Below are 15,080 nucleotides of genomic sequence, written 5' to 3' on the forward strand. Positions count from 1 at the left end.
TCCGGGCCCCCGGGCCTCAGGCTCTCCATCCCCACCCTCCTTGGGGAGCCAGGTCTCCCTCACCTGGAAATAAGTCAAGCCAAACTGAGTAAATGGATCTTTATTTCCATAAATACAGGGGTAACACCCATTCAAGGGTAGCTAAAAGAGGGGCTGGAGCCTCAAAGAAACTGAGCTCCCCAAGGGCACCCCAATACTGAACATAGGGACTGGGGGATCCCCAAACCTGAGATGGGCCTCATGGGCCACAGATATTCCCCAACACTGACACTTCAAGAACGGAAATGTCCCCATAGGGGAGCCTCAGAACCCCACTCTATGGGTGGTCCTTCCTGGGGTTTGGGAGGGCTCACAACAGGGGAGTTCAGACGAACAGGGAACATGGGGAAAACAGAAGCTAAAAATGTCCTGAGTGGCCTGGAAGGAGACCCCTGTGGTGGGCAGGGGCTGGGTTCTGCGTCTCCAGCCAGAGTCGAGGAGCAGCCACGAGTAAACCTGGCTTCCCACTTCCCAAGCTTGGCCTTAAGAGGATGGGGGAGCTCGCAGCGAGCCCCAAACGAGAGGACACGAGATGGCGGAAACCAGGATTTGCCTTTCACAGAGGAGCGGAGGAAGGGGCCCTGGGAGCCCTGGTTGGTGGGGGCAGTGGGGGAGCGATGAGGTGGTGACGGGCACACCAGGGCCTGACATCCAAGGCTACCACTTGGTCTCTGGGCTGGGGAGTTCCTGAGGGATCCCTCAGGAGAGCCAAGGTTCAATGCAGGTCTCATAAAGGGTACGGTTGGAGTGCCAGGCCGTGTGGGAGATCCCAGCCATTGGACACCTCACTATGGCCCCCCGCGCCAGGAGAGTCTTCAACCCAAAAGAATCCCGCAGATAAACCTTCAAGGTGGGCAAAGGGGCATGGTAGAAAGACATAGGGAGGACAAAGTAAGTTCCTGCTGGTGTCCCAGACCCCCTCCCCACAGGGTGAACCTTTCAACTCCCGTGTCAGTGGCAGAGAGAGCCACGGACAGCTGGGACAGTGCGCGCACAGAGGGCAAGTAATTCCAACGAACTCACCAGTTGCTCCTCCATCTCCAAGACCGTCTCATTTGCATCATAGAATCCAAAGAAGCTACAAAAAGATTGGGGGGTAAGGGGGAGGTTATCAGGAGAGCTGGAGAAAATCAAGGTGGGCTAGGGTCCTTCAGGAACTCATGGCCTGTCGAGGACACAAGCAGCAGGGAGGACACTCAAAATACCAATATTTAACTGGGTATCATGTACCTCATGAGGTGATGCACCGAGGGTACAGCATCACTTCTGCAGAATTCCCATCAAAAATGCATAATCTGAATCTAATCATGAGGAAATAGCCGACAAAGCCAAACTGAGGGACATTCTATAAAACAGCTGGCTCATACGCTTCAAAAATATCAACGTCGTGTACAAAGACCAAGGAAGTATTCCAGATTAGAAGAGACTAAAGAGGGCTCCCCGGGTGGCGCAGCGGTTGAGAGTCCGCCTGCCGATGCAGGGGACACGGGTTCGTGCCCGGTCCGGCAAGATCCCACACGCCGCGGAGCGGCTGGGCCCGTGAGCCATGGCCGCTGAGCCTGCGCGTCCGGAGCCTGTGCTCCGCAACGGGAGAGGCCACGGCAGTGAGAGCCCCACGGACCGCAAAAAAAAAAAAAAAGAGAGAGAGACCAAAGAGACATGACAACTAAATGCAACACGGGATCCTGGGTTGGATCTTGCACTGGATTTTTTTCTATAAGGACAACTGGGAAAATTTGAATGAGGTCTACAGAGTACTGTATCAATGTTAATTTCCTGATTTTGATCATTGTATTGTGGATATGTAAAAGAATGTCCTGTACATAGAAAATAGACACTGACATACTGAAGTTTTCAAGGGTGAAGAGATATCATGCAACCTGCTCTCATATGGTTCACACACATACTCTGTACATATATATGTGTGTGTGTATATATATATATATATATATATATATATATATATGGAGAGAGAGAGGGAGGGAGAGAGGATGCTAAGGTAAGCTCGGTAAGATGTTAACATTTGGGAAATCTAGGCGAAGAGTATACAAGATTGCTTTGTCCTACTTTGGTAATTTCTTGAGTATGAAATTATTTCAAAATAAAAAGTTCTTGGGCTTCCCTGGTGGCGCAGTGGTTGAGAGTCCGCCTGCCAATGCAGGGGACACGGGTTCGTGCCCCGGTCCGGGAAGATCCCACGTGCCACGGAGCGGCTGGGCCCGTGAGCCATGGCCGCTGAGCCTGCGTGTCCGGAGCCTGTGCTCCGCAATGGGAGAGGCCGCAGCAGTGAGAGGCCCGCGTACCGCAAAAACAAAACAAAAAAAAAGCTCTTAAATTTTTTAAAATTAAGAATATTTAACTGGCATGGGCACTGAGTGGACACAGACCATAAATAACTGAACAAATGCCAATATGGGCTATGGGAGCAAAGAGGAGAGGCTACTACCCTAGTTTTAGAGCATCAACAAAGGCTTCCCAGCGATTACCCTGGACTAAGGAAGGCTGTCCCAGGCAAATGGAACAGCAAGAGCAGCACAGAGGTAAGGCACAGCTGGATGCGGGGGGGTGCTGAGTTGGAGGCCTGGAGGCCTTGTTGAAGGGCTGGATTTCACAGGGTAGGAAAGCAGTAGGGGTACAAAGACCTGGATTTAAACTTCAGCTTTGCCACACACTCCCCACTGTGTGTGGTTGATCATGTTGCTTATCTTCTTTGCCCTGTATAAGAATACCTCCTTTGTAGAGAGGAAGCAAAACATTGTGGTTAAGTCAGACAGCCTGACTTCACCACTTACTAACTCTATGAATGTAGGCAGGTTATTTAATCTCTTTGTACTTAAGTTTCCTTATATGTCAAAAGAGGATAATAGTAATTACCCTATAGGGTTGTCGTGAGAATTAAATGAGCTTTATTTGAAAAGTACTTAGAATAATGCTTTGGGACATCAAAGGCGCTCTATAACCTTGAGCCATTATTATCTTCATAGGATTGTTTGACATGAGATAAAAATAAATCCAACCTCTAACTATTATAAGGCATGTTACTCATTCACTTAAAACCTTCCAATGTGTTCCCATCTCACTCAGAATTTTCAAAAATCAAGGGCCATGGTTGCCAGGGGCCAGGGAGCGGCAGGGATGAGGGAGTTACCATTCTGTAAAGGGTTTGGGGTTTCAGTTTGGGAAGGAAAAAAAGGTTCTGGAGATAAATAGTGGTGATGCTTACACAAGAATGTGAATGGACTTGATGCCACCGAACTATACATTCAAAAATGGTAAGGGCTTTCCTGGTGGTGCAGTGGTTGAGAGTCCGCCTGCTGATGCAGGGGACACGGGTTCGTGCCCCGGTCTGGGAAGATCCCACGTGCCGCAGAGCGGCTGGGCCCGTGAGCCATGGCCGCTGAGTCTGCGCGTCCGGAGCCTGTGCTCCGCAACGGGAGAGTCCACAGCAGTGAGAGGCCCGCGTACCGCAAAAAAAAAAAAAAAAAAAAAAAAAAAGTAAAATTTTATATAGTGTATATTTCAGGAAAAAAAGCGTGGTGCTTACTTTGCCCCACAAAGGCTCTCCGTAACTGGCTCCCTGCTACCTCTTTCACCTCCTCTCCCACCCTCTCCATAGCTCCCTGCACTCTAGCCACATGGGCTTCCTTATTCCTCAGACCTGCCCCAGGGCCTTTGCAGGTGCTACTCCTCTCCCCTGGGTTGTTCTTCCCCCAGTTTGATGCACAACTCTTTCCCTCACTTCCTTCAGTCTCTGCTCAAATGGCAACTCTTCCAGAAGGACTTCTCTGGCCACCAGCTAATATAGGCCCTGGCCATCCTGTAATCCCTTCCCCTGCCTTATTTTATCACCACCTGGCATACAGATTGACATTTATTATCTGTCTCCCCCACAAGAATGTAAGCTACATAACACCATGGACTTCTCTTTCATTTACTACTGCATCCCCAGGACCCAGAACGGTGCCTAGGCACACAGAGTATTTGTTGAGTGACTAAAGTAGATCAGGTGACATTTCAGACCACTTATGATGATCAAAGGCAGGCACATAGTGCCATGAAGCCATGGATTTTCCTGAGGAATAGGATAGAGGGGACGAGGCTGGAGGCTATTACAGAAGTCCAGGTACGTAAAAGAGGTGGTAGGAAATGTGATGACATGGCACATGGAACTATACAGACGTACCGATGTCATATTCCTGGTTTTGATATTGTGCTATAGTTACATAGGATACAACCATTGAGGGGAACTGGGTGAAGGATACACGGGACCTCTCTAAAGTATCTTGGCAGCTTCCTACAAATCTGTAAATATTTCAAAGTTAAAAGTTTTTACAAAGGGGGGTTGGTAGGGAGGGAGAGCAAGCAGATTCTACCTAGTAGAGTCAGCAGGGCTTAGTGACTGGCTACATATAAGAGGCTAGGAGATGACTCCCAGGTTTTGGTCTTGGGTGACAAGATGAGTGGAGGGTAGGGGTATTAACTGAACAGTGGAAGGAGCAGGCCAGTTTTAGAAATGAGATAAAGATTGGTGGGGGCTGGGGTGTCCTTAGCCAATCTTCAGGCCACACAGTCCCTTATTACCTGGACTGCCAGGGGGTAATGACACCATCATCAGGGCCCCCAATCAGCACCAGGCGGCCCACACGAAGAAAGTTCTTCCGCCAAGCTGCAGGGTGGGAAGAAGAGAGCCTGAGTCAGTCACAGGGGTCAGGCCAGGTTGGAGAGGGGAACACGGCGGGTCAGAGAAGCAGAAAATGGGACCAGGGTAGGAGCCTGGGGTCTTACCAGTGGCATTGGGATGGTCTCTTTCCCCATTGATCAGGGCCAGGAAGCTGCTGGCATTGAGGTACAAGTCATCATGGTGGGGGTCTGGGTACAAACAGCAGTTAGAAAGGTTGTCAGAGAAGCAGGGAGAAGAGGAAAGACCAGAGGCTGGAAGACCAATCAGGAGGCTAAAGTAATAGACAAGGTGAATAGTAATATAATAGTAGCCATGATAATTGTAAACATAATAGCAAACACCTTTTTCTAACACTATGAGCCAGATACTGTTCAAAGTACCTTACATTCATTAATTTATTTAATCCTCATAACCACCCTATAAGGTATGTACTGTATCATTATACAGATGAGGAAAACTGAGTCACAGGAAGGTTGAGTAACTTGCCCAAAGTCATGCCGCAGGGCCAGGCTTCAAACCCAAGCAGTCTGGACCCAGCAGCATCCATGGTCTTAAAAACTATACCAGGCGTTTGCAAACTATGACTCATTAGCCAAACCCAGTTCACTGCTTGTTTCTGTAAATAAATTTTATTGCCAACACAGACACACTCATTCATTTACATACGATATATGGCTGCTTTCACATGACTGTGGCAGAACTGAGTGGTTGTGACAGAGACTGTACGGCCTGCAAAACTCAAAATATTTACTATCTGGCCCTTTAAGGATACAGTCGGCCAACCCCTGCAGCAGGCTATACTCTCTAAGGCAAATAAGGTGATCCACATAAAGCATTTTGAACAGTGCCTGTTCACATAGTAAGTGCTCAATAACTGTTAAGTTATCATTATCATTGCTGTTGGTTATGGTAGAGGTGGGAGCAGCAGGCCCTATCCTCCAGGATGCCCTTTCCATGGAGGCCCCAGTTTGGCATGTCCTACTCACCATGCCAGTAGTTGCAGATGGAGAATTCCTGGCCCCAGGGGCTATAGCAGATGCGGTAGAGGTTAGACCTCATGGAGGTGGGGAACAGCCACTTCAAATAGTCCGTGTCTGGCAAGAGAACAGCAGTGCCAGGTGGCTCCAAGCTTGTGCCCTCAAGACTCAGGGTCCCCCCCTATGGAGCCCACAGTGCCCACTCACCTCCATACTGTCCCATCTGTGGAGAGGAGAGAGAGATGAAAGAATCTACATTTTGTTCATCCATCACAGACAGCAGTGCCCGGCATACCAGGCCCCCTGCAGGCAGAACACCACATTGGGCAGGGACTTAGGGACAGCCGGGCCAACACTGCCCCCCGTCCGCACCCCCCCACACACACTGTACCTAAAGGAAACTGAAGCCCAGAGAAGGCACACACCCTGTGTCAAAACATCCATGTAATGTAAGTGACAGAGCCAGAATTCGATACTGGGTGTCCCGACTAACTGTGGGGTGCTTTTTACTGTCCCACTACCTTTTCTGTCCAAGAACCATGGGTAATGGGCAAAGAAAGGGGCAGCAGTGCAGGGAGCCTCCCTCCCACTCAGGACACACACAGAGATAAGACCCAGGTACTGAGGAAAGTCAGAAAAGGAGGGCTCAAGTATCAGGGCTCTGGCTGAAGCAATGTGGCTCAAAAAATGGAACACTAGGCAGTGTCCCTCAGATAAGGATCAAGCCTCAGATAGGGCTTAGGAGCTGGGGTGGGGGAAGTTGCCTACCCTGCGAGTAGCAGATGAGATGCACCCCTTGAGGGGCCTTTGCCATGATGGGGGCCACAGCCTCTCGGAACCCTTGCACCTGTTCCCACAGGGGCCGCAAACTCTCTCTCCCATCGAAGAGATCGAGCACTGTCACCACAGTCCCAGGGTGTGTCTGTGGGAAGGGGGCAATGCCCCAACCGGGGATGGACGATGAAGCCCCTCCACACCGCCCCCTGGCCAGCGCCCACATGCCTATTGTGCCCTGCTAGAACCAAGGATCTCTCGTCCCCAGACTTTCCCCACACCAGCACCAGCTCCCCGAGGAAGTTGGCAGGCCCAGCATTCAGTTCCCCATTCTCCTTCCCCAGCCTCTGCAGACGCCACCAACGCCCCACAACCGGCGGTCCCCCGCCAGACCTCGTTGATGTATTCCAGCAGGTGGCGGAAGCTGTACGAGCTGTCAAAGAGCCCATGCACCACGATGACCGGCTTGTAGGAAGCCCGATGGGGCGCGGGGGTTGCGGGAAGCAGCAGCAGCAGCAGTAATGGCAACAGGAGCAGGAACCCCGCCGGGGGGAGCCGCAGCCCCGGGAGCCCCAGCATGCTCCCGCCTGAGAAGGGGGCGATGAGGACCTGTGAGAGAGATGACAACACCCCCTGCCTTCCGAACACATCGCCGGCAATCAAGCCTCCCCTGCCCGTTCCCACACCAGGTCCTTGTCACAAAATATTTTACTTTTACCCTAGTCCTCTCCCCACAAACACACCCCCCAACCACATTGTAGACGCACTGACGCTCACCCAAGCCCCGCCCCCAACTCAGCGGGGACTCTGTCCCCAGGCCAGCATCTTCCTAATGCATCATCCCAGCCATGCAAGACAGGGGTTTTGCAAGAAAGACCCCTGAGCAGCAGCGCAGGACCCCGGGAGAGTGCAAAGTCCCACCTGGCCTGGGTCCGTGAGCCTCGCTCTGCTCGCTGTTTACTTCCCTGCAGCTTGGAACCCACGTGGGGGAGGGGAAGGGTGTAAGGAGAACGCGCGCAGGGGAATGACGGATGGGAGAGGGGAGGCTGCTCAGGGTCGCACTCAGCCGTCACGTCCGGGGCTTTCCCTACCAACCGTGCCAGTGTCCCCCGCAACGCAGGCCCGAGACTGGAGGGGTAATGGAACAATCCATTGCGCCCAAAGAGCGGGGGAGGAAATAGGTGGAGCGATCCACTTAGACCGGCGGGGAGAGGCAGAAGCAGCAAACATGTCCTGGGAATTGAGAGAATGCCTCTTCAGTCCCTGCGGCAGCAGCGACCCAAGGGTCCCATTTTCCGGCCTTGATTCGCCCTACTTCCCAATTCAGGCGTCCGGCTCCGCAACGGAACACGGAGTTCTCTTTCCCCAGGGAGGCGATGGGAGAACAGACTGGGGAAAGGCAGTCCTTCGCATTTCGTCGTCCGTCTGAAGAGGGCTGAAGGTAGCCCAGGCGGACCCTACTCCTAACCCATTCCCTCCCGCCCGCGCCGGATCTGCGTCTTACAACTCTTCATCCTGAAGTGCTTGTAGTGCCCTTGTTTCCAGAGACACGGAGAGCCCTCGAGGCCCCTCGAGGTAAAAGTGCAGCTTGGCCCAGTTTCTTCTGCCCTACTCTACTCCGGGGCCCATCTGTGACACACCCCCGCCCCCCAGGGGCGGAGGGCCCCTAGGGCAGCGCTGACTCAGGCTCTTTTGCTTTCGGATGAGTCTTTCCACCAGAGTGACTCCACAACCCCGTCCTGAACTTGGAGCTCCTTGTGGGCGGCTCCTTCCTCAGACCTTCCCACCCGGTCTGGACTTCTGAACTCCAGGGGTCCCGCACCTCTCTACCTGTGACCCCTACTGATACCCAGGTGCCTGGGTTAGGGCTTTTACTTAGCATTTAAAGACGTTTCCCTTGATTTAAAAAAAAAAAATCACAGCTTCTCTGAATTCCTCTCTCTGTTCACAAGGTCTTTGCCAGTCTAAGTCTCTCCCAATAAAACCAACTTGCGCCCCGAGCTGTGTAGAGGATGGGGTGGCCGTAGGGGGTTAGGGGCTCACGCGAACGCGAACGCCTTAGAAGCCAAGTGAGCGGTATGGGGCTGTGATCTAAATCTCTGGGGCCTGGGAATCGCCCTGGCAAGCGCCTCTCTTACAGCTCTGTAGTTTCTGCCTGGAGTCGGAGGGGAAGGACAGAGCTCCGGAGAGCGACTGCCTCAGACGGGGGCCGAGAAGTACTAGTCTAAAGGGGGAGGGTGGGATGGGTAATAATGACTCCCAGTTACGTTTTTGCAAAAAGCCCAACTCTGGTCAATCTTGGCTGACTGCTGATCTTCACCCCCCATCCCCACGTACAAGCTCCCAAGATACAATAAGCAAAATAAAAAGACTGCAGTTACCGCTGTGCCCCCAGGTCGACTCAGGCAATGGCGCTGCGTCTTGGCGGGGGTGGTGGGTGGGTGAGATTTCAGGAATGGATCTGAGAGCACTGAGGGCCCTGGAAACTCTAAGAAGCCCGATAAGTAAAGGGGGGAAGGAGGACCAAGCACGTATTCCCAAACCGAGCTGCCAGCAATGAGTAGTTGATCCATCCCCTCCTCCCAGCGGGCTTCAGCTCCTTCATCCTGGAGAGGAAATGTATCTGTATATCCCCCAAGCTTCCTCTTCGCCCTACACTGCACCCCCCAGCCCCCAACACACCACAGGCCTCCTACCTCTGAACTGCTATAGACCAGAGCCTCTCACTTTACCTCCCGATTCATCCCAGGCCAGGGTGGCAGGTCAAGGTCATAACCCTGGGAACTTTTCAGGCCATGGCCGGCCTCAACTCTGCACACAGTTTTTTCTCTCTCTCTCTATTTTGTTTTGTTTTGTTGTTTGTTTGTTTTTGGTTCTGTTTTTATGGTTCTCTCTCATACAGTCATCTCTCCTACAGAGGGGAAAACGAAGAGCAAAGGATTTGGGAGAAGATCCTGAGATCTTACAGGGACTCTGAGGGAAGCTGAGGAGGGGAGGCCTGACTGGGGTGAAAAAGATCCAGAGGGAACTGGGGTATTCAATCTGCTCGCTGCCTCCCACAATATAATCACTACGGCCAGTCTTGGAGGGGAAGACTCTAGAGAGTTCTTTCTCCCTCCTTCCTTCCCTTAGTACCACCCGCCTTGCCTGGTCTTGCTTGCCTCCCAGTTTCCATGACAACTCCAAAGGAGCCCAAACTGGGGGCTTGAATGCCGGGGTGAGAGGAGGCGAGACGTAGTCCAAAAGCGGAGACCGAGTGGGGATGCGTCTGGAGGATTCCCCCTCCCTCGCCTCGGTCCCTTTAAGCTCCCCCCCTCCCTGCTTTCCCTCCGCCCCCCGCCGCCACAGTCTTCATCTCTCCATCTCTGCACTGCTGCCGGCTGCGCAATCTGCGCACCCAGACTCCGGTGCTAGCCAGGGACCCTGACTCCAGACTCCGGTTGCACGGATCCTGTCCCAGCGAGACAGCAGGCATGTCATCCGAAAAGTCAGGTAGAAAACAACAACAAAACCTCCAGCCCTCTCCAGTGTCTCCTGACTCTTCCCCCCCCACCCCCTCCCTTACCCCTCCCTAGCGGTTGGTTCTGTTTCATTCCCCTTGTATCCAGCTCTCCACACCCCGACCCCCAAACCCCCTCCTCTTTTTATATCCCTCCCTTCTCTTCCTTTCCTCCTGCCAGTCTCAGCCTCAGTCCCTTGTCAACAACATGGGTTAGGGGGGCAGGTTGAGAGGGTGAGGGAAGTACAAGAGTGACTTAGCATCAGCCAGGTACTGCGTGGATAGCATCATTGCAAGTGACAGATGGACAGATGACACTGGCTCGCATGGAGACATCCAATGGGGAAATATGGAGAGATGATCAGATGGGGGTTGCCAGGGGAGTAAAATCCAGAGGACCCTTCTTTAATCTGTCCTAAAAGTGGTACTGAGACTCCCAAAGAGACTAGGGCACCCCCTCCCCACTGAGGGAATGGCAGAGAGGAACATGTTATCCTACATGTGTTTATACAACTGTTGAACTGAGCACATGTTAACAGAGTGTTGCATGTCTACACACGTGCACACACAGGAGTAGCTCGCATAGGCTAGCCCAAAGGCAGCCATAAGCCAAGGAGCATATGAGTTTGGATCTGCAGGTTAAAGCTGTGTGCCCATTGCTGAAGAAGGGAGAGGAGCGGAAGAGAGTTATGACCTCAAAACTAGATTGAAAAGCGGGGCCAGGGTGGGGGGAGCTGATGGCCTAGATACAACCTCTCTGCTGCCCCAAGAATGAGAGATGGCTTCTCACCCATCTCCTCTCTGTCTCTCCCGTTACCTTCCTCCATCCCTGGCCCTCTGTGTCTCCCCCTGCCCCTCCTTATCTCATCTGTCTTATCTCTCCCCACACCTCTGCTCACCGCCCCCAGGCCTCCCCGACTCAGTCCCTCACACCTCTCCACCACCCTACAATGCCCCCCAGCCCCCGGCCGAACCTCCCGCCCCGCCCCCACAGACAGCCCCTTCCTCGCACCATCACCACCACCACCACTACCACCAGTCTGGCACTGCCACCCTCCCGCGCTTAGGGGCTGGGGGCCTGGCTTCCGGGGCCGCCGCTCAGCGCGGTCCCTCATCCTCCGCCACCTTGCCGAGGCCTCCGCATCACGTCCCGCCCGGCCCGGCCGCTGGGGTACCCCCACCCGGCTGCGCTACCTTGCCCCGCATGCCACCCGACCCTTACCTGCAGGAGACTCGCTTCGAGGGCCCACTACCCCCGCCGCCGCCCGCCGCCGCCGCCCCGCCCCCGCCGGCGCCCGCTCACACTGCCCAGGCCCCGGGCTTCGTGGTGCCCACGCACACTGGAGCGGTAGGCACGCTGCCACTGGGGGGCTACGTAGCCCCCGGTTACCCCTTACAGCTGCAGCCTTGTACTGCCTACGTGCCAGTCTACCCGGTGGGCGCGGTGAGTACGGGGCGGACAGGGGCCTGGGGGGAGGGGGGGATGGAACAGGACCTGGAATTGGGGATACACTGGGGGCTGGTGGGATAGAGAAACAGGGCCAGGGGACCAGGCGGCGTTCTGGGGCCAAGGGAGAGGAGAGACTAAGGAAAAGCCTGGGGATGGGGCGGGGCGGGGAGGGAGTGGTCTGGTGGTCAGCTGGAGTCCAAGATCAAGGCCTGGCAGGGGAAACAGCCTAAAAGTCCAGAGGAGGTTTGAAAGAAGGAAACAACCCTCTTTCTCTGCCAGACGTGGAAAGCTGGTGGGCTCAAGGAGGGTAAGAGTGACGTCCTCTCCCCACAACCTTCCTTCCACAGCCCTATGCCGGCGGGACCCCGGGGGGAACGGGAGTAACCTCCACGCTTCCCCCGCCGCCCCAAGGCCCAGGGCTGGCCCTGCTGGAGCCGAGGCGCCCGCCCCATGACTACATGCCCATCGCGGTGCTGACCACCATCTGCTGCTTCTGGCCTACGGGCATCATTGCCATCTTCAAGGCAGTGCAGGTGCGTGGAGCGGGGGAGGGGGGAGGGAATGGAGGCGGAGTATGGAGAGTAGGGCTCGCGAGGTCTTCCTTAGTCCCAGGGAGTGCTGGACGTTTTGGGGAGCACCTTAGAGGGAGGCTGAGGCGTGCGGCCGAGGTAGCAGCTCTCTGATCTGCTCTCCCCCACCCTCCCCCGCAGGTGCGCACGGCCTTGGCCCGCGGAGACATGGTGTCAGCCGAGATCGCTTCACGCGAGGCCCGGAACTTCTCCTTCATCTCCCTGGCCGTGGGCATAGCAGCCATGGTGCTCTGTACCATCCTCACCGTAGTCATCATCATTGCTGCACAGCACCACGAGAACTACTGGGATCCGTAAGGACGCCTACGGCCCGGCCCCACTCTGCGCCCCTCGACCTCCCAAGCGCGTTTTGCCGTCAAGCCGCGGATCCAGCGGGCCCCCTGCACACCCGCTTCTGGGGCCACCGGACTTGGTTACATCCTAAACTAGGCCTCTACGGAAACTCTCGCCTTGCGGCCACGCTCCGAATCCAGTTCCTCAGGAACCCCGCCAAAACCCACACTAACAGGGACGCCGCTTCCTGGGATTCCGGCCAGATGCCGGGCCCCTCAGTCGCTCCAGGCCCCCACCCCCTCTAAATACAGCGCCCCTGGCCGAGCTCCCTCGGTCACTGCTCCCCAGCCTGGAAACTTGTCCCTAAAGCCCCGCCTCCTGTATAGGCTCCGCCCCGGCTCTGATAAAGCCCCGCCTCCAGGTCGGCAGGCTCCGCCTTCTTTTCTTCCCCGCGGGGTGATTCAGTCCGGTGATTGGGTTTGTGGCGCCAGGCCTCGCCCCCTTACTGACAGACTCCTCCCCTCCCCTTTGCCCGGCGCGAGAGCCGAGCCCCAGGGTAGCCACGCCCCCACGCTCACTCCCATTTTTGCGAGTACAGTTCCGTTTCTCCTCCACCTCATCCCCGCCTCCTTTCTTGCTAATCCCGGAACCTCTGTCTACTTTTGATTTTTTTGGAATGAGATTTGGGAGGTTACCGGTTTCAGAACCTTCACCCTGGGATGAAGATTACGTCCCCGTTCTTTGTAAATACTCCCTTCCTCCTATCCCAACTCCTGGGCGGTCGGGCAGAAGGGAACCTAGGGTACAAACCTTCCGGTGTCCGGAGGGAGCCGGTCCCTCCCCGTCCCCTCGGTAGTCCTCACCTTGTTCTGATCTGTGTGTGAGTGTGTGTGTGAATTTCTGAAAGACAATATTAAATAGATTAAGTGGATTTATCACATGCAACTCCGAAGACTGCAGCCTTGCAAAGACCCTGCTTTTTTGGTTTCCCCTTTCACCTCCCCTCATCTCCCCTTCTGGGGGCGTGGGGAAAGTGGGAGAAGAAAACTGACAGACAAAAGTGAGAGGAGACAGATTCCCAGGACACCAGAGAGACAAACACAAATATGGGGTAAGGGGCCTCCCTGGGAATCCTACTGGGGAAGACCTTGAGATCCATCCTTGGTAGGGATTTCTTTACCCAGCATACCTTTTCCACTCCCTACCAGACTGGGCTTAAGACTTTGGAGAGGAGGGAAGATTTACAAGCAGACCCAGGGATCTATCCCCAGAACTCCAGGAAGTCAGGAGGAAAGAAGGCAGACCATTCTGAAGAAGTTGGCCAGGGATAGGGTGGCATGGGGCAGGGAAAAGATGCCAGCTGCCCACAGCTGTTCCTGCTTGCAGGCTGAAGGGTGGCAGACAACTTGGATTAGCCCTACTTGGTGTGTTGTACCAGTGTAGGGAAGGCAAAGGGAGCAAAGAGCTGTGGGAGTCGGGCTGCTATAACAAAAATACCATCACTGGATGGCTCATAAAGAACAGAAGTTTACTGCAAGTCTGAGATCAGGGTGCCAGCACAATCAGGCGCAGGCCCTCTTCCAGGTTGTAGACCTCTCACTGTATCCTCACTTGGCCGAAAGGGCTAGGGAGCTCTGTGGGGTCTCTTTTATTAGAGCACTAATCCCACTCATGAGGGCTCTACTCTCATGACCTAAGTACCTCCCAAAGGCCTCACCTCCTAATACCATTGTATTGCACATTAGAATTTCAATATATGTACTGGGGGAGAGGGGAGGGCACACAAACATTCTGACCAAAGCTGAGTGCCAGGGAGGAAGTCCATAGCCTCTCAAGTCTGCCTGGAGCTAGTTGCTCTCTCCTATCCTGAGGTCAACCAGGAGACCTCTTGGGGAGGGGGAGGAGGCACAAGCGGTGGACTTGGTATCTTCAGTTGTACACCTGCAGGACAGGGTCCTATCCTGTATTCCATGCAGGATACTGCTGAGACATCGTCTGAGACAGCAGGTGTGAACACTGAAGCTCATGAAGTTTATAATCAAGAAGGAAAGCCATGCACTGTGATAGGAGACATGGGATGAGGATGGGATGGAGTATGGAAATCATGGGTTCTCCTTTGGATGTTTCAGGTTTCATGTGCCTTCCTTACCCAATTTCGTGAAAAAAGAACTGACATCTGCAGCTTGCACTTCCTCACTACCTACTCACTTTTCCCCTGTTGAATAGGGTGTATTGTTGTCAGAAATATCTTTCTTTCATACCCACTGCTTCTTAACCCTTTGAAATACGCTTCCATTCCCAACTCTACTGAAATTGTTCTTTCAAACGGTACACAATGACCAAAAGTTACCAGGAGCCAAAACCAATGGCATTTTCACAGTACGCTGCCTCTCTGAACCCTCCCATGTTTGTCCCTTGACTCTGGATTCCCCACTTTCCCAGGTTCAGGGACATGTTATCTCCTCCCCCTCTACCTATACGCACACCTCAAGTCATCCCTCCTCCTCTCTCCTGGCCTGTTTTTTCACCTCCTGTGCCCTAAGTATCTATATCTGTATTTCTTTTCGCTTCTCTGAGAATTTCCCTTGAAAAAATCTCATCCACTCCAAACTCAGACGTCATTTGTAGCCAGATGCTTCTTTGCTACAGACTGAATGTTTGTGTTTTCCCAAAATTCATCTGTTGAAGCCTAATCCCCAATGTGATGATGGGGCATTTGGGAGACGATTAGGTCTTGAAGGTAGGCCCTCATGGATGGTATTAGCGCCCTTATAAAAGAGACTCCAGAGAGCTCTCT

General features: G+C 53.9%; 2 protein-coding genes across 5 annotated transcripts; one reads left to right on the forward strand and one right to left on the reverse strand.

Moving 5' to 3' along the window:
- Positions 1–83: 83 nt before the first annotated feature.
- On the reverse strand, positions 84–8,391 carry PPT2 (palmitoyl-protein thioesterase 2). 4 transcript variants are annotated; one of them, XM_081245146.1, is made up of 10 exons: positions 7,976–8,391; positions 7,567–7,704; positions 6,865–7,080; positions 6,466–6,619; positions 5,905–6,000; positions 5,707–5,814; positions 4,825–4,908; positions 4,621–4,705; positions 1,063–1,117; positions 84–882 (listed from the first exon to the last, which is right to left on the reverse strand). In XM_081245146.1, the coding sequence occupies exons 2-10, from the start codon at positions 7,699–7,701 to the stop codon at positions 739–741; spliced, it is 1,077 nt and encodes a 358-aa protein (XP_081101272.1). In that variant the 5' UTR covers positions 7,702–7,704; positions 7,976–8,391; the 3' UTR covers positions 84–738. The 4 variants fall into 4 exon arrangements, with proteins under 4 accessions (XP_081101272.1, XP_081101275.1, XP_081101274.1 ...); XM_081245149.1 differs by having other exon boundaries at positions 7,563–7,704; positions 7,976–8,079; XM_081245148.1 differs by lacking the exon at positions 7,976–8,391 and having other exon boundaries at positions 6,865–7,058; positions 7,393–7,655.
- A 1,498-nt stretch (positions 8,392–9,889) lies between these two features.
- On the forward strand, positions 9,890–12,307 carry PRRT1 (proline rich transmembrane protein 1; the record flags this gene model as incomplete). Its single annotated transcript, XM_081246895.1, has 4 exons — positions 9,890–9,963; positions 10,879–11,414; positions 11,768–11,953; positions 12,131–12,307. The coding sequence occupies exons 1-4, from the start codon at positions 9,945–9,947 to the stop codon at positions 12,305–12,307; spliced, it is 918 nt and encodes a 305-aa protein (XP_081103021.1). The 5' UTR covers positions 9,890–9,944.
- Positions 12,308–15,080: the final 2,773 nt, after the last annotated feature.

Source organism: Mesoplodon bidens (genome assembly GCF_964165515.1).
Source record: "Mesoplodon bidens genome assembly, chromosome: 10".
Classification (NCBI taxonomy): domain Eukaryota; kingdom Metazoa; phylum Chordata; class Mammalia; order Artiodactyla; family Ziphiidae; genus Mesoplodon; species Mesoplodon bidens.